The 14,472-nt window shown below is 39.7% G+C and overlaps 3 protein-coding genes across 4 annotated transcripts in view; all 3 read left to right on the top strand.

Annotated features, from left to right (window-relative positions):
• The first annotated feature begins 3,496 nt into the window (after positions 1 to 3,496).
• On the top strand, positions 3,497 to 4,670 carry Hsc20 (iron-sulfur cluster co-chaperone protein HscB-like protein, mitochondrial). Its single transcript, XM_067787937.1, has 3 exons — positions 3,497 to 3,929; positions 4,003 to 4,115; positions 4,172 to 4,670. Exons 1-3 carry the CDS (start codon positions 3,603 to 3,605, stop codon positions 4,557 to 4,559), a joined length of 828 nt encoding a protein of 275 aa, XP_067644038.1. The 5' UTR covers positions 3,497 to 3,602; the 3' UTR covers positions 4,560 to 4,670.
• Positions 4,671 to 6,947: 2,277 nt separating this feature from the next.
• The window catches only part of LOC137252357 (uncharacterized), a 162,492-nt gene continuing 154,967 nt past the window's right edge, over positions 6,948 to 14,472 (top strand). For both annotated transcript variants that reach the window (XM_067787919.1, XM_067787912.1), the window contains exon 1: positions 6,948 to 7,082. In XM_067787919.1, the coding sequence (XP_067644020.1) occupies positions 7,048 to 7,082 (35 nt within the window). In that variant the 5' untranslated portion in view covers positions 6,948 to 7,047. The remainder of the gene's footprint in view (positions 7,083 to 14,472) is intronic.
• LOC137252358 (gamma-glutamyl hydrolase A-like) overlaps positions 7,486 to 14,472 on the top strand; it is a 56,987-nt gene continuing 50,000 nt past the window's right edge. Inside the window, exon 1 of the mRNA XM_067787922.1 lies at positions 7,486 to 7,597. The gene's annotated coding sequence lies outside the window, so the exon portion shown is untranslated. The remainder of the gene's footprint in view (positions 7,598 to 14,472) is intronic.

The following is a 14,472-nucleotide window of genomic DNA, read 5'->3' as shown; positions in this document are numbered from 1 at the left end:
TATGCGAATTAGAGATGATGCTCCGGCCAGAAAGCGTTTCTATCGGAACCCGCCTATGGAAGCAGAGGTAGAGGGCGGCCCCCACTCCATTGGAATGACAAGGAGGAAAATTATTTAAACTCCCTTGGTGTGACCAATTGGCGCCAGTTGGCGGAGCGATTTGTTGGACAGCCATAATCGTTTAGACGGTTAAGCGCCAATTAAGTAAGTAAGTAAGGGGATGCAAGCATCTTTTAATACCTATTTTCGTTTGGTTTCGGGGAACGGATATACCTGAAGACATTTAATTTCTTATTTTTTTTTTAATAATTGCTTTCTTTTTGTAGCGACGATCGAAAGTAGCTTCGTGTGAAGATCTTGAGGCGTAGAGAAATCATAGCTACATGTCATATCTTGTACGCGTCTATGAAACTACGCCTCGCGTGCATCTTGCATAGAAGATATGTAAGTTGTGGGGGGCAACTGTGCCTCTATCAATATGAATTTACAAGAAATATCGGGCCATTATCTAAAAATATAACCATGTTCTTGCCCTTAATGCTTGTTTGTATGGGCAACTAACTGATCACTATTACAGCCAGCACGTGAAAATTCATATATTATTTTAAAAATATCTCTTGCAGAGCTTAAACTTTCAACTTCAGCCTTCATATTACCGATCCCGGGTATCAAAACAAGTCTACCGGCTCTTAAAGGTTGATCTCATGTGTCAGGCTTGCCAGCGCAATGCTGTATTTTATGCAAATCCACTTTTACATTGTATATTCTCGCGTCATAAAAAACAACAAGTAAGGAAGGCTAAGTTCGGGTGTAACCGACCATTACATACTCAGCTGAGAGCTTTGGAGACAAAATCAGGGAAAATCACCATTTAGCAAAATGAACCTAAGGTAACCCTGGAATATACTTGTATGACATGGGTTTCAAATGGAAGGTATTAAAGAGTATTTTAAAAGGGAGTACGCCATAGTTCTATAGGTGGACGTCATTTCGGGATATCGCCATAAAGGTGGACCAGGGGTGACTCTAGAATGTATGTTGTACGATATGGGTATCAAATGAAAGGTGTTAATGAGTATTTTAAAAAGGAGTGGGCTTTAGTTCTATGGGTGGCGCCTTTTCGAGATATCGCTATAAAGGTGGTCCAGTTGTGACTCTGAAATTTGTGTTGTACGATATGGGTACCAAATGAAAGGTGTTAATGAGTATTTTAAAAGGGCGTGGGCTTTAGTTCTATAGGTGGACGCCTTTTTGAGATATCGCAATAAGGATGGACCAGGGGTGACTCTAGAATGTGTTTGTACGATATGGGTTTCAAATTAAAGGTATTAATGAGGGTTTTAAAAGGGAGTGGCCCTTAGTTGTATATGTGAAGCCGTTTTTGAGATATCGACCAAAATATGGATCAGGGTAACCCAGAACATCATCTGTGGGGTACCGCTAATTTATTTATATATGTCATACCACGAACAGTATTCCTGCCAAGATTCCAAGGGCTTTTGATTTCGTCCTGCAGGACTTTTTCATTTTCTTCTACTTAATATGGTAGGTGTCACACCCATTTTACCAAGTATTTTCTAAAAGTTATATTTTGCGTAAATAAACTAATCCAATTACCATGTTTCATCTCTTTTTTCATATTTGGTACAGAATTATGGCATTTTTTTCATTTTTCGTAATTTTCGATTTCAAAAAAGTGGGTGGTGTAATAGTCGGATTTTGGCTATTTTTTATACCAAGATAAAGTGTGTTCTGGTAAGTACGTGAACTAAGTTTAGTAAAGATATATCGATTTTTGCTCAAGTTATCATGTTAACGGCCGAGCGAAAGGACAGACGGTCGACTGTGTATAAAAACTGGGCGTGGCTTCAACCGATTTCGCCCATTTTCACAGAAAACAGTTATCGTGATAGAATCTATACACCTACCCAATTTCACAAGGATTGGTAAATTTTTGTTCGCATTATGGCCTTAAAAGTATTCTAGACGAATTAAATGAAAAAGGGCGGAGCCACGCCCATTTTGAAATTTACTTTGATTTTTGTATTTTGTTGCACCATATCATTACCGGAGTTGAATGTTCACATAATTTACTTATATACTGTAAAGATATTAAATGTTTTGTTAAAATTTGACTTACAAAAAAATTGTTTTAAAAGTGGGCGTGTTCGTCATCAGATTTTGCTAATTTTTTTTAGCATACATATAGTAATAGGAGTAACATGCCTGCCAATTTTCATCATGATATCTTAAACGATTGCGAAATTACAGCTTGCAAAACTTTTAAATTACATTCTTTTAAAAGTGGGCGGTACCACGCCCATTGTCGAAAATTTTACTAATTTTCTATTTTGCGTCATAAGGTCAACGCACCTACCAAGCTTCGTCGATTTATCCATCCTTGGTAATAAATTATCGCCTTTTTCGGTTTTTTGAAATTTTCGATATCGAAAAAGTGGTCCGATTTCATTAATTTTAAATAGATGAGATGAGCGCCCAGGAACCAACACACCAAATTTCATCAAGATACCTCAAAATTTACTTAAGTTATCGTGTTTACGGACGGACGTGTCTAAATGAATTTCTTTTTTCGCCCAGATCATTTTGATATATAGAAGTCTATATCTATCTCGATTAAGCCGGAGTCATTGGTGCCGTATGTCGTATCGCTGTATCCGTATCCCTAACGTAATCAGCTGTTTATCGTTACGACGGTAAACCAAAACCCAATTGGTTGGCTACGATTCGGTTACGACCTTAGCGGCACTAATAATCGATTGCATTGATTCTCATAAGGTTGGTCGAATCAGCTGTTAAAAGGTTACCGATACGGTTACCGATAAAGCACCAATGTCTCCAGCTTTAGTTTATGCCGTTACGGATTACCGTTATGCGAACAAAGTTAATATACTCTGTGAGCTCTGCTCAGCTGAGTATAAAAATTCACCCAAACTCAAAATCAGAGCAGCGTTAAGTGCACTATCCATATTAAGCCGGGGTCATTGGTGCCGTATTCGTATCGCTGTATCCGTATCCCTAACGTTATCAGCTGTTTATCGTTACGACGGTAAACCAAAACCCAATTGGTTGGCTACGATACGGTTACGACCTTAGCGGCACCAATAATCGATTGCATTGATTCTCATAAGGTTGGTCGAATCAGCTGTTATAAGGTTACCGATACGGTTACCGATAAAGCACCAATGTCTCCAGCTTTATATGAAACCATATATGTAATACTCCCATATTGCTACAAAAGGCTAGGTACATTCCCAAACATCAGAGTGCCGATATATTTGTTTAAACGTTTTTGTATTTTTTCAAATGAATAGCATATAAACAACTATTAACACGAAACATTCTACATGCGTAAAGTTGTTATACGGCCAGTTATTCGTTATAGTGCCAGTAACTGGTATAGTGCCCATCTATGAACGCACACATCTAGCAAGTTTGGCGGCAACTGTCAAATAATTGGCGTTTGTTTTGATTATTTTCAAGCTTATTTTCCAAAACAAAAGGCAAAAATTAGATAAGAGAATTTTATCAGTATAGTCATATCGAAATAAATAATTTTCCTGGTTGATAGTTATTGCGTAAAAATGCGACGTTTTGCAGGAAGTTTGCACACCATTCGTTTGCAGTTGAGCAATAGTGACGATTGTGCTCGACTACCAAGTTTGGCCAACTTTTGCCTTTTACCAAATGTAACCGGTGAAATAAAACACGTTAAGATCACATCCGCAATCAAAACGAAAGCTGATGCTGGCACATTACGGCAAGTAGTAGCACAACAAATACGCAAATATGCACCACCAAGCGAAACAACGACAGCTGAAAGTGCTTGTTGGAACTGTACCCGAAATGGCCGGAAAAATCATCTGATATGCACATCATGTGGTTACTTGCAGGATGTTAATGAGGAAGTCGTAAGTTAAAATCTTTGCAATTCTTTTTCCAGTTAAGTTTGTGAAAAATGCACATTTTATATTTCAATTTCAGAACTATTTTGAATTGTTTAATCTTCCAAGCAGTTTTTCATTGGAGCAACAGGAGTTAACACGGCGCTTTCGGCAACTACAGACGCTAGTGCATCCCGATAAGTTTAGTAATAAGTAAGGTTTGTAACTCAATATATATCCACATAACCTAAATCTCTTATTTTTTTTAGAACTACACGTGAACAAAAAAATTCAGCAGATTGGAGTGCACTTATAAACAAAGCTTACAAAACTCTGTCTGCTCCAATAGAACGTGGTCAGTATATATTGAAACTTCAAGGTCAACAAATGCCACAGGATAATAGTGCTTTAGATAAAGCATTTCTTATGGATATGATGGAACGCAATGAACAAGTCGAAGAAGCGAACACGAGTAAAGATTTGGAACTATTGAATGACGCCGTAGTGCAAGAGTTAAACGCAAGCACAATTGAATTAAATAAGAAATTTGAATTGAAAGCACTAGAAGAAGCAAAAAATGTGCTAGTTAAGATGAAGTATTTACTTAGCGTACAGAAAAGTATTAAATCTAAGCTCCAAACGCTTATGGGCGGTTGAGGTATTTAAGCAGGCGCCACTTTAAGTTCACAATGCTTGTGATATATGTACATATGTATAAAGAAGCTTAGCTAATAAAGCAGTCCCACATGCTGATTTAGAAAAAAAGAATATATAAAGTCCTATGTGAATATATTACTATCATTCATTAATGCACAATATAGTGGTCCTTGCACACGATGGAACTCTACCCGATCTGTCGAAATCATTCGTGATGCTGTATTTTTTTTTTTACAAAATCTCAGAGTACATATTAACAGTTTCTCGAAACTTTATTCCAAAATTATAAAAAAAGGGAAAACATGATAAAAAGAAGTTATTCTATTTTTGTAAATTGTAAAAAGCGCTAAAAAATCTTTATCTGATAGGATTTTGAGCACCAAAACATTGCTGTTAGTAACTCAATTTATCCTAATTCGACTTTGGCTGTTTGTCTTTATTGTCACAGATGTATTCAAGTCCATGGAGGTAATACTTCTTGCACTTTGTATCTGAACATTTAGCTAGCTGTTATATGTAAAAATAGAAACAAAGAAAAATAAACAAAACACCCAATAAAACAAGTAAAGGTGTCTAAGTTTGAGTGTAACCGGTCATTATATACTCAGCGTGAGCTTTAATTGTACATTTCAGATAAATTACTTTTCTACATAACACGTGGCACCGCCCGTTTAAAAGAAATATCTCCCCATTTCCTCTTACAATAAAACTTGATAAGTGAAATATCATTGATTCAAAACTATTTTTTGCTAAGTTATAGCTTATTATTGTAGTATACGACCCTTTTAAACTTGTTTTATATCTAAGTTGCCGTGGTCTTTAACCGATCGCGTCCATTTTTACTAGAAATATTTTCTGATATAAGGAATATATGTATATACAGTTGCATTACAATATGTTAGTTTTTCTTCGAGTTATGGCTCTCGAAATATAGAAAATTGCTTAGTCATAAAAGAGGCGATGCCACACCAATTTTCAAAAATTTTAGTGTTTTCCAATTTGATCTTATAATTCAATTTAGAGGTAAAATTCTATTGATACAAAGCTCTTTCGCTAACATATAGCTTATTTGATTCGTCCACGAACCTTTTAAAAATCTTTTATATAAAAGAGGGCGTGGTCTTTAACCGATCTCGTCCATTTTTTTTAGAAATATTTTCTGCTATAGGGAAAATTTTTTTACCCAATTTTATTACGATCTGTTAATTTTTCTTCGAGTTATGGCTCCCGAAACAGAAAATTGCTTAGTCATAAAAGGGGCGGTGCCACGCCCATTCTTTAAAATTTGAAGTTTTTCCTATTTATTGGTACCTATAAATCAGGCATGCTTAACCAACGAAACGATATCATTTCGTTACGATAATCAACGTTAATAAACGAAACGAAGTCATTTCGTTTCGTTTATTAACGTTAAGAACGTCAAAATAACGTTAATTTGACGATCTTAACGTTAATAAACGAAACGAAATGACTTCGTTTCGTTTATTAACGTTGATTATCGTAACGAAATGATATCGTTTCGTTGGTTAAGCATGCCTGCTATAAATCCACTTGGGAAATGAAATAAAATTGATACAAAGCTCATTTTTGCAAAGATATAGCTTATTTTATTCGTCCACGACCCTTTTAAAAATCTTTTATATAAAAGTGGGCGTGGTCCTTAACCGATTTCGTTAATTTTTCTTCAAAGCATTCCTTATAGTAAAGGCAACCTCTGCCGAATTTTGTTACGATATTAACAGTTTTCTTTTTATGATTAATACCATTTGTAAAATTGATTTTATCACAAGTGGGCGGTGCCACGCCTATTTAAATTTTTTTCTCAAATTTTTATCAAGTCTCAATATCAGTCCACATGTCAAATTTCAACATTTTAGGTGTATTATTTACTAAAAAATTAGGTTTTTTGTGTTTTTCAAAATGTGATATATATTAAAAAAAGTGGGCGTGGTTATCATCCGATTTCGCTCATTTTCAACACCAATCTATTCTGGGTCCAGCTAAGCTCGTGTACCAAATTTGGTGAAGATATCTCAATATTTACTCAAGTTATCGTGTTAACTGACGGACGGACGGACATGGCTCAATTAAATTTTTTCGATACTGATGATTTTGATGTATGGAAGTAGATATAGACTCGATTCCTTTATACCTGTACAATCAACCGTTATCTAATCAAAGTTAATATACTCTGTGTGCAAAGCACGCTGAGTATAAAAAAGCATTCAAAGCAAAAAACAGCAATAGTTACATAAAAAACAACACCAACTGAAAGTAATCAGCTGTTTATCGCACTGTGGTACATTTCCCCATTCATTTAATTGAGCAGCTGTTGTCTAGTTGTGCTTTCTTGTTTGCTGTGTAGCAATAAATTAAAAAAGTGAACTAATTCTAATGTGCAAATTAAACTAAATATGTAGTAAAGTGAATATTTTGGGAATGTGCAGTGCGCTGGAAAAATACCAGAAAATAGAAAAGTGATTATCATATGGAAACTTTTTTGGCGCTATTAATTAAAAAATGGTAATAGTCTAGTTGAGGGGTCGACTGCTAATACGCTACCAAAAATATCGTGAGAGGTGTCAAAAGACGCGTATTAATCTCGAGAGCAATAATCCGATGGCGGAAAAGAAAAATTTTATCTTTGTCCGGAGATATTTGCAGTTGAAGTTGGCGCGGCCGAAGGCCGCCAACGCAAAAAAGGTGTTCTGCGCAAAAATAATATGGATCCGACCCCCGGTTTCGGAGGTACCCGCGGGTCTTTTTTCGGTTTTTCGTTAATATCTTTTGAACGCGTTAACATTTTTATTTTCCGCCTTCAGATTATTAATACTGATGTCAAGACGCGTCGTTTAACATCTCTCTCGATGTTTTTGGTAGCGTATTAGCAGTCGACCCCTCAACTAGACTATTACCTAAAAAATATCAAATAAAACTACATAATCACCGCGCAGACAATGAACTAGAATTATTATAGGAAAAAGAAGCGAACTAACGAAGACAAATAGCTAGGGATTTATAGGAAGACGAATTTCAAGGTAATTATTCTGTTGTAAAGTGGGTTACCATGAGATCTGCGCCATGTTGTAAAGGAAGAAAGTTCGGTAATTCTTTACTTTAGGGCACAACTGCTAAAATTTCACTTAAAAAGTCAATAGGGGTACCAAAAGACGCGTTTTCATCCCAGGACCACGAATCCGAAAGCGGAAATTAAGAATTTTATTTATGTGATAAATTATTTCCAAAAAACCGAAAAATGGCGCCGGATCGCTCCGAAACCGGGGGTGGGATCCATAGTATTTTTGAGCAGAATAAACTTTTGACAGATTTCCAATCTGGATTCAGGTCTAATCGTAGCTGTAAAACGGCGCTCCTATCGGTGATAGAGGATATTCGAGAACAAGTTGACAAACATTTTACTGCTTTCCTAACTCTTCTCGACCACTCAAAAGCGTTTGACTCGGTCGACCACACCGTTCTCTGCAAGAAGCTGGAAAGCCGATTTAATTCCTCCAACTGCAACAACCCTCATCAGATCGCATTGGGCCGACCGAACTCAGGCAGTAAGTGTTGGTAGCAGAAAGTCTGACTTCGTCAGTGTTTCAGGAGGCGTCCCACAAGGTTTTGTACATAAACGATTGGCCTGGTGTTCTCAAGTATTGTAATATTCACATTTATGCTGACGGCGTACAATTGTATATGTGCTGTCCTAGTGATCCAGTTCGTGTATTAATAACTTAAATTACGATTTGTGTCAAATTGGTACGTGGGCTTCTATGAACGGCTTATGTCTTAACCCTAAGAAGTCGAAATGTATAGTCATTCATAGAAAGTCACTAGATAAAAGTGGAATGGAAAATTTAATTTTAGACAACACTATTATAGAATACGTTGACACGGCTAAAAATCTAGGAGTAGTTTTTAACAAAACCTTGACATGGAAAGACCACATCTTCCGCACAGTGGGAAAAGTGTATGGGATGATTGGTACATTCTGGCTTATACGATATTTTACTCCGTTACATATTGGTCTACTAATAGCAAAAGCGTACTTAATACCTACGCTCCTTCATGGTTATGAGATTTACTCTAATTGTGACTATGTATGCAATAGAAAACTTAATGTTGTTTATAACAACATTGCTAAATACGTCTACGGGTTGAAAAGACTTGACCACGTCTCTCATCATGCTGACAGGTTGCTAAACATTTCTTTCGATAACCTTATTAAACTTAAAACGCTCACTACGCTACATAAATTAATATATATGAAGCAACCTGACTATCTGTATCGTAGGCTAAATTTTCTCCAGTTATTGTTGTTGTTGTTGTAGCAATGCTCGCCCCACCTAATAGCCGCGACCGATCACAAATTGTCATCAATATCCTCTAACGGGAGTCCAAGGAAACTTGACGTTTCAACAGGGGTGGACCATAAGGAAAGGGGTGTTAGAGGCGTTGGTTCCACATCACAATTGAAGAGATGGTTGGTGTCATGTGGGGACACGTTGCAAGCGGGGCATACATTTTGTATGTCGGGGTTGATTCTGGATAGGTAAGAGTTTAACCTGTTGCAGTATCCAGAACGAAGTTGAGCAAGAGTGACACGCGTTTCCCTGGGGAGTATGCGTTCCTCTTCCGCAAGTTTTGGATAATTTTCGTTAAGCACTGGATTCACCGGGCAATTACCGGCATAAAGGTCCGACGCCTGTTTATGGAGTTCACCAAGGACCTGCTTGTGTTTTTTCACTTCATACGGCTGGGTTCTCAGGTGCCGTATTTCCTCAAAATGCTTACGGAGATGACTCCTTAAGCCCCTAGGCGGTGCTGGTTCATCAATCAGATGTCTGTTGGGATGCCCAAGTTTCTGGGTATTCAACAGGAACTGTTTGGTCAGCATCTCATTTCTCTCCCTGATGGGAAGTATTCTCGCCTCATTATGCAGATGGTGTTCTGGGGATATAAGAAGACAGCCCGTGGCGATTCTGACAGCAGTATTTTGGCAGGTCTGTAGTTTCTTCACTGGGTGATTTTTAGGCTTGGCGACCATATGGGTGACGCATAGCACGTAATCGGCTGGCTAATTGCTTTGTATGTAGTCATGAGCGTTTCTTTATCTTTTCCCCAAGTACTGCCGGCGAGGGATTTGAGGATTTTGTTACGGCTCTGAATTCTCGGAACAATTGCGGCTGCGTGCTCACCAAAATGTAGATCCTGATCAAACGTCACACCCAAGATTTTGGGGTGTAGGACAGTCGGTAGCGTAGTGCCATCGACGTGGATGTTCAAAATGGTCGACATTTGGGGCGTCCATGTTGTAAATAAGGTCGCGGAAGATTTAGTCGGTGATAATGCCAGGTTTCGCGAGGCGAAAAAACTGGAGAGATCAGGGAGGTAGCCGTTTATTTTATTGCATAGCGCATCGATCTTTGTGCCTGGGCCTGTGGCCATTATTGTGCATTCATCGGCGTAGGAAACGATTGTGACTCATTCCGGTGGTGAAGGTAGCTTTGATATGTAGAAATTAAACAAAAGTGGGGATAGGACACCACCCTGTGGCACCCCTTGTTTAATTCCCTTGGTTTTGATGTTTCGTTTCTAAATTGCACCGATGCCTGCCGACCACCCAGATAATTTGCGGTCCACCTTTTAAGACATGGGGGAAGGGTAGACCCTTCCAGGTCCTGCAGTAACGAGCCATGGTTGACCGTATCGAAAGCTTTTGATAGGTCTAGCGCTACGAGTACTGTTCTATGGTGGGGTATTGATTTAAACCGCAATTTATCTGGGTGCTAATGGCATTTATCGCGGTGGTGGTGCTATGGAGTTTTCTGAAACCATGCTGATGAGGGGCTAGCTGCAAATTTGCTTGGAATTAAGGGAACAAAATGGCTTCAAGCGTCTTTGCCACTGGCGATAGGAGAGATATCGGACGATACGATTCACCTATGTTAGCTGGTTTCCCAGGCTTTAGTAGCGGGACCACCTTGGCCATTTTCCATTTCTCAGGTATGACAAAGGTGGAAAGAGACAGATTGAAGACATGCGCTAAATATTTGAAACCCTCTTTCCCTAGCCTTTTAAGCATCAGCATGGCTATGCCGTCTGGGCCCACTGCTTTGGATGGTTTAGCACGACCAATGGCGTCCTCAACCTCTTTAGCGGTGATGGTGATTGGTGACGCGCTGAATTTGTGTTTATGTGCGTGTCTATTGGCTCTCCGTCTATCTTTGTCGACCGCAGAATGCATCCTATATATTGTCTGCAGAAAGCGCTCGCGAATTTTTTCGCGTCCGACAGCACTTTGTCGCCAAAGGCGATGGAAACTTTGTCTTTGTGCTTAGTCGGATTCGATAGGAACTTTACGGTGGACCAAAGTTTACCCACACCGGTAGAGAGGTTACAACCTCTTAGGTGCTCCTCCCAATTCGCCCGCTTGTGTTCATCCACAAGCAATCTGATGCGTTGGTTTATATCCCTTATTTGGGGGTCGCCTGGATCAAGCTGTCTTATAAGGTCACGTTCTCTTGCTAAGTGTGCGGCCTCCGCTGGGAAGTGGGGCCGGATTTCGGTAATTCTCCCGGCGGGAATGAAATGTGCCGAGGCGGATTTAATGACCTTACGGAAGGCACGCTCCCCTTGGCGGGCATCAGTCGGGATAGGGAGGGCAGCAAAGCGGCTGTCTGTAAAGGATTTATATTCTTCCCACTTTCCTTTTTTGAAGTTTATGAAAGTGCGTTTTTCAGTGACGATGAAGTCGGCGGTACGCTCAAGCGAAATAAGTATGGGCAGGTGGTCGGATGCCAATGTTACCATCGGCTGCCAGTTGACGCAGTTTACGAGTTCTGCGCTCACGATTGAGATATCTGGCGAGCTGTGACAGCTTCCTACCATACGTGTGGGGGCGTCTCCGTTTATTGTGCAGAACGTCGTTTCTTCTATTTGATCCGCCAACATCTCACCCCTACTGTCCGCCCGCAAGTTTGAACGCCATAGATCATGATGGGCATTGAAATCACCTAAGATAATGCGATTGTTGCCAGTGAGTAGGGCCCTGATATTAGGGCGGTATCCACTGGGGCAACAGGTGGCAGGAGGTATGTAGATGTTGATGATTTCTAGGTTTGCATCGCCTGACCGGACAGATAGGCCTTGACGTTCTAAGACATTGTCCCTGCGGTCGATGCCAGGATCAAATATATAATATTGCACAGAGTGGTGTATGATAAACGCGAGACCGCCTCCATTTCCGCTCTCGCGGTCTTTCCTGTGGACGTTATACCCAGAGCAGGTCTGCAATACAGATCTTACTGTGAGTTTAGTCTCTTGAATCGCAGCAATGCGGATGTTGTGCCGCTTCATGAAATCGACTATCTCCGTAATCTTCCCAGTTAGTCCATTACAGTTTAACTGCAGGATTCTGAAGTGCATAGGAGGAGACGTCGCCGCTCTGGGGGTAAGTGACGGGTGACTACGCCTGGGTTGTGGAAGGCCAGGACGCAATTGCTGTTGTGGCCCTGGGACTGGGCGTCCTTGGGAAAGCATTGGGGTACCCGGATGATTTGGGTTTGCTACCTGGCAACATGGCGCGATGAAACCCGTCGGGGCGGTTGCCGTCGCGGAGACCAGAACATCTAGGAAAGTGGCACCACCCAAGGCAGGAGCTGCATTGGGCGGATGTCACAAACCTATATATTCTGTGCTGGCAGACGGTGCAAACGGAGGTAGGGACTAAGAGTCTGTTTCCCTGACCTGCACGAATGCTGCCGGAAAAGAGGGGGGGGGGGGGAGAAGACGGGGGCAGGGGCTGATGCTCAGCATTGCTACCAACTCTACTACGAAGGTAGTAGTTATGAGTGGTATCAGCTGTTGAGTTGTTGGCGCCGTGGGGCGCGAGCAGCAGCGGGTACTTGTTGTGGCTTGCTGAGCAGCGGGGCTGCTGGAAGGTAGTGGGGGCGCTAAGGCGTAGACTACGGGACGCCCTTGGGCGTGAACAGCAAGGAGCCATAAAAGATTTATAAAAGTTACGTGGACGTCGGGTTTTGGGATCAAGCCCAGAACAACCTGTCCGATGCAACCATCCCTTGCACGAGACACACTGAACAGAGTATGACCGTCCTAAAAAGATTCTTTTCCGGCAGATGCAGCAAAAACATTTCTCAGGACCGGGGTCAGGAGACGGACCCGGATTGGATTCGATGCCTTCCCGGAGTAAGAGAATATGGAGCAGTCCTGCTGCAAGGAGCTGCTGGGAGGATGACATTTTGTGGGAGGGACGAAACAAATTAAATGGGGTCACACTGAAATGACAGTCCTTGGTCGGGAAAAATCCCGATTCGCTCCGGTACATAGAACCGACTGCCTTGGGAAGCGAATTTTCTCCAGTCGTCTAGATCTGTTCTCCTTACTCACTTCGGACACCGTATGCTAATATCTGATCGCCAGTTCTTCATTACTTCCATACGTCTTTGGAACTCGCTCCCTTCTAGACTTAGGCTTATAAGCAATGCTCTGCTCTTCAATAAAGAATTAACAAGTTTCTATAATAACTTAGACAATTAAAATACTGATTTCTGACTAAGTAAATGTACTCTATCATTCGTTTGTTTATTTATTTATTATTTATTAAATATATTATTTAATGTAACCTTTTCTTAGTCATAGTCATTAGCTTTAAGTTTCAAGTTTAAATTGTTCCTATTTTAGGCCTTTTACCGACTAGCACTATAAAATAATTTTTGCCAAATTGTTGTGCTAGGATGAATTGCCTAATAAATACAAATACACCTTTCTGCATTGGCGCTTATAAAAGATTATCCTGGGTGGGTCCAACACCGGTTTGGAGAGCAAAACTATATCCGCGCAAAACACTTTTAACCACAGTTTTTATGGTGGGTATAACAAAATCATCAAAACTACAAGAACCACATGAAAATTTTCGATTTTGTTTGCAGATATACCCGAAAAGAAATAAAATTTCCAAAATAAAAACAACATCAATTTCCAATTTCTGCTTTCGGATTCGAGATCCTGGGTCCAAAGCGCGTCTTTTGGCACCTCTCGATATTTTTGGACGAGTTTTAGCAATTGTACCTTAAAGTAAAGAATTGCCGAAAGTCCTCGCATTCTGGTTATACGTTCTATGGTTGTTGCATTTTTAACAGAGCTTAAGTAAAATGATGATCATCATCATTGCGGTGTCTGTCTTAAAGCGCATTTGAGACAATGGATAGAATTATTTTTATAAATAAACTATTCGATATGGGCATACAGCTAGGATAGTTGCAATCTCATATCAATGACATGAAGGATCATATTGTTAGCTTAACTCAAAAAAACCCTAATCAACCAATTTAAAATTTTACAGAAGAGGAAAATCACTTAATTTTTAGAGGCCGATGCGGCCTTTATAAGTTTTATATATGTATAACGCCGTTGTTGTTGGTTCTAATACTTACAAATTTTTACAAGATCCAGGGGCGTAGCCAGAAAATTGCCTTGGGGGAGGTTCAAAAAAAATTGTTCAGTTAAATAAATAATAATATGTACTTCGTACATACATATGCTTGAGTATTAAAAATATAATATCACCAACAAAGTAAATACGTAGCAGAATTATAAAGCAATTTATTAACATAGACATAAAAACATCAAATATTTGAATTGTATCGACCTAAAAAATCAAATGATCCTGCAGCAAGGGGGGGTTTAATATATATATATATCAAAAACAAAAAACTGTAGTAGATAGTGAGAGCAACATATTAAATACCGTGAAGCAATGATAGCCGCTTGGGTTGTGCAAATCGTATATCTTATAAATAAAAAAAAAAAATAAATGTAAGGCGCGATAACCTCGGAAGAGATCTAAGGCCGAGCTTCTCTTCCAATTTGCGTCGTGCTCTTAATTTTC

Source organism: Eurosta solidaginis, chromosome 5 (assembly GCF_040869045.1).
Source record: "Eurosta solidaginis isolate ZX-2024a chromosome 5, ASM4086904v1, whole genome shotgun sequence".
In the NCBI taxonomy this organism is placed as follows: domain Eukaryota; kingdom Metazoa; phylum Arthropoda; class Insecta; order Diptera; family Tephritidae; genus Eurosta; species Eurosta solidaginis.
Note: the sequence above shows the minus strand (reverse complement) of the source record. Positions and strands in the feature narration are given on the sequence as shown.

What these genes read in the sequence shown, in the direction of transcription:
- Hsc20 (XM_067787937.1), top strand. Translation starts at nt 3,603, where the DNA reads ATGCGACGTTTTGCAGGAAGTTTGCACACCATTCGTTTGCAGTTGAGC. An exon ending in AGGATGTTAATGAGGAAGTC is followed by an intron (nt 3,930 to 4,002) that starts GTAAGTTAAAAT and finishes TTTCAATTTCAG; the next exon opens with AACTATTTTGAATTGTTTAA. An exon ending in CCCGATAAGTTTAGTAATAA is followed by an intron (nt 4,116 to 4,171) that starts GTAAGGTTTGTA and finishes TATTTTTTTTAG; the next exon opens with AACTACACGTGAACAAAAAA.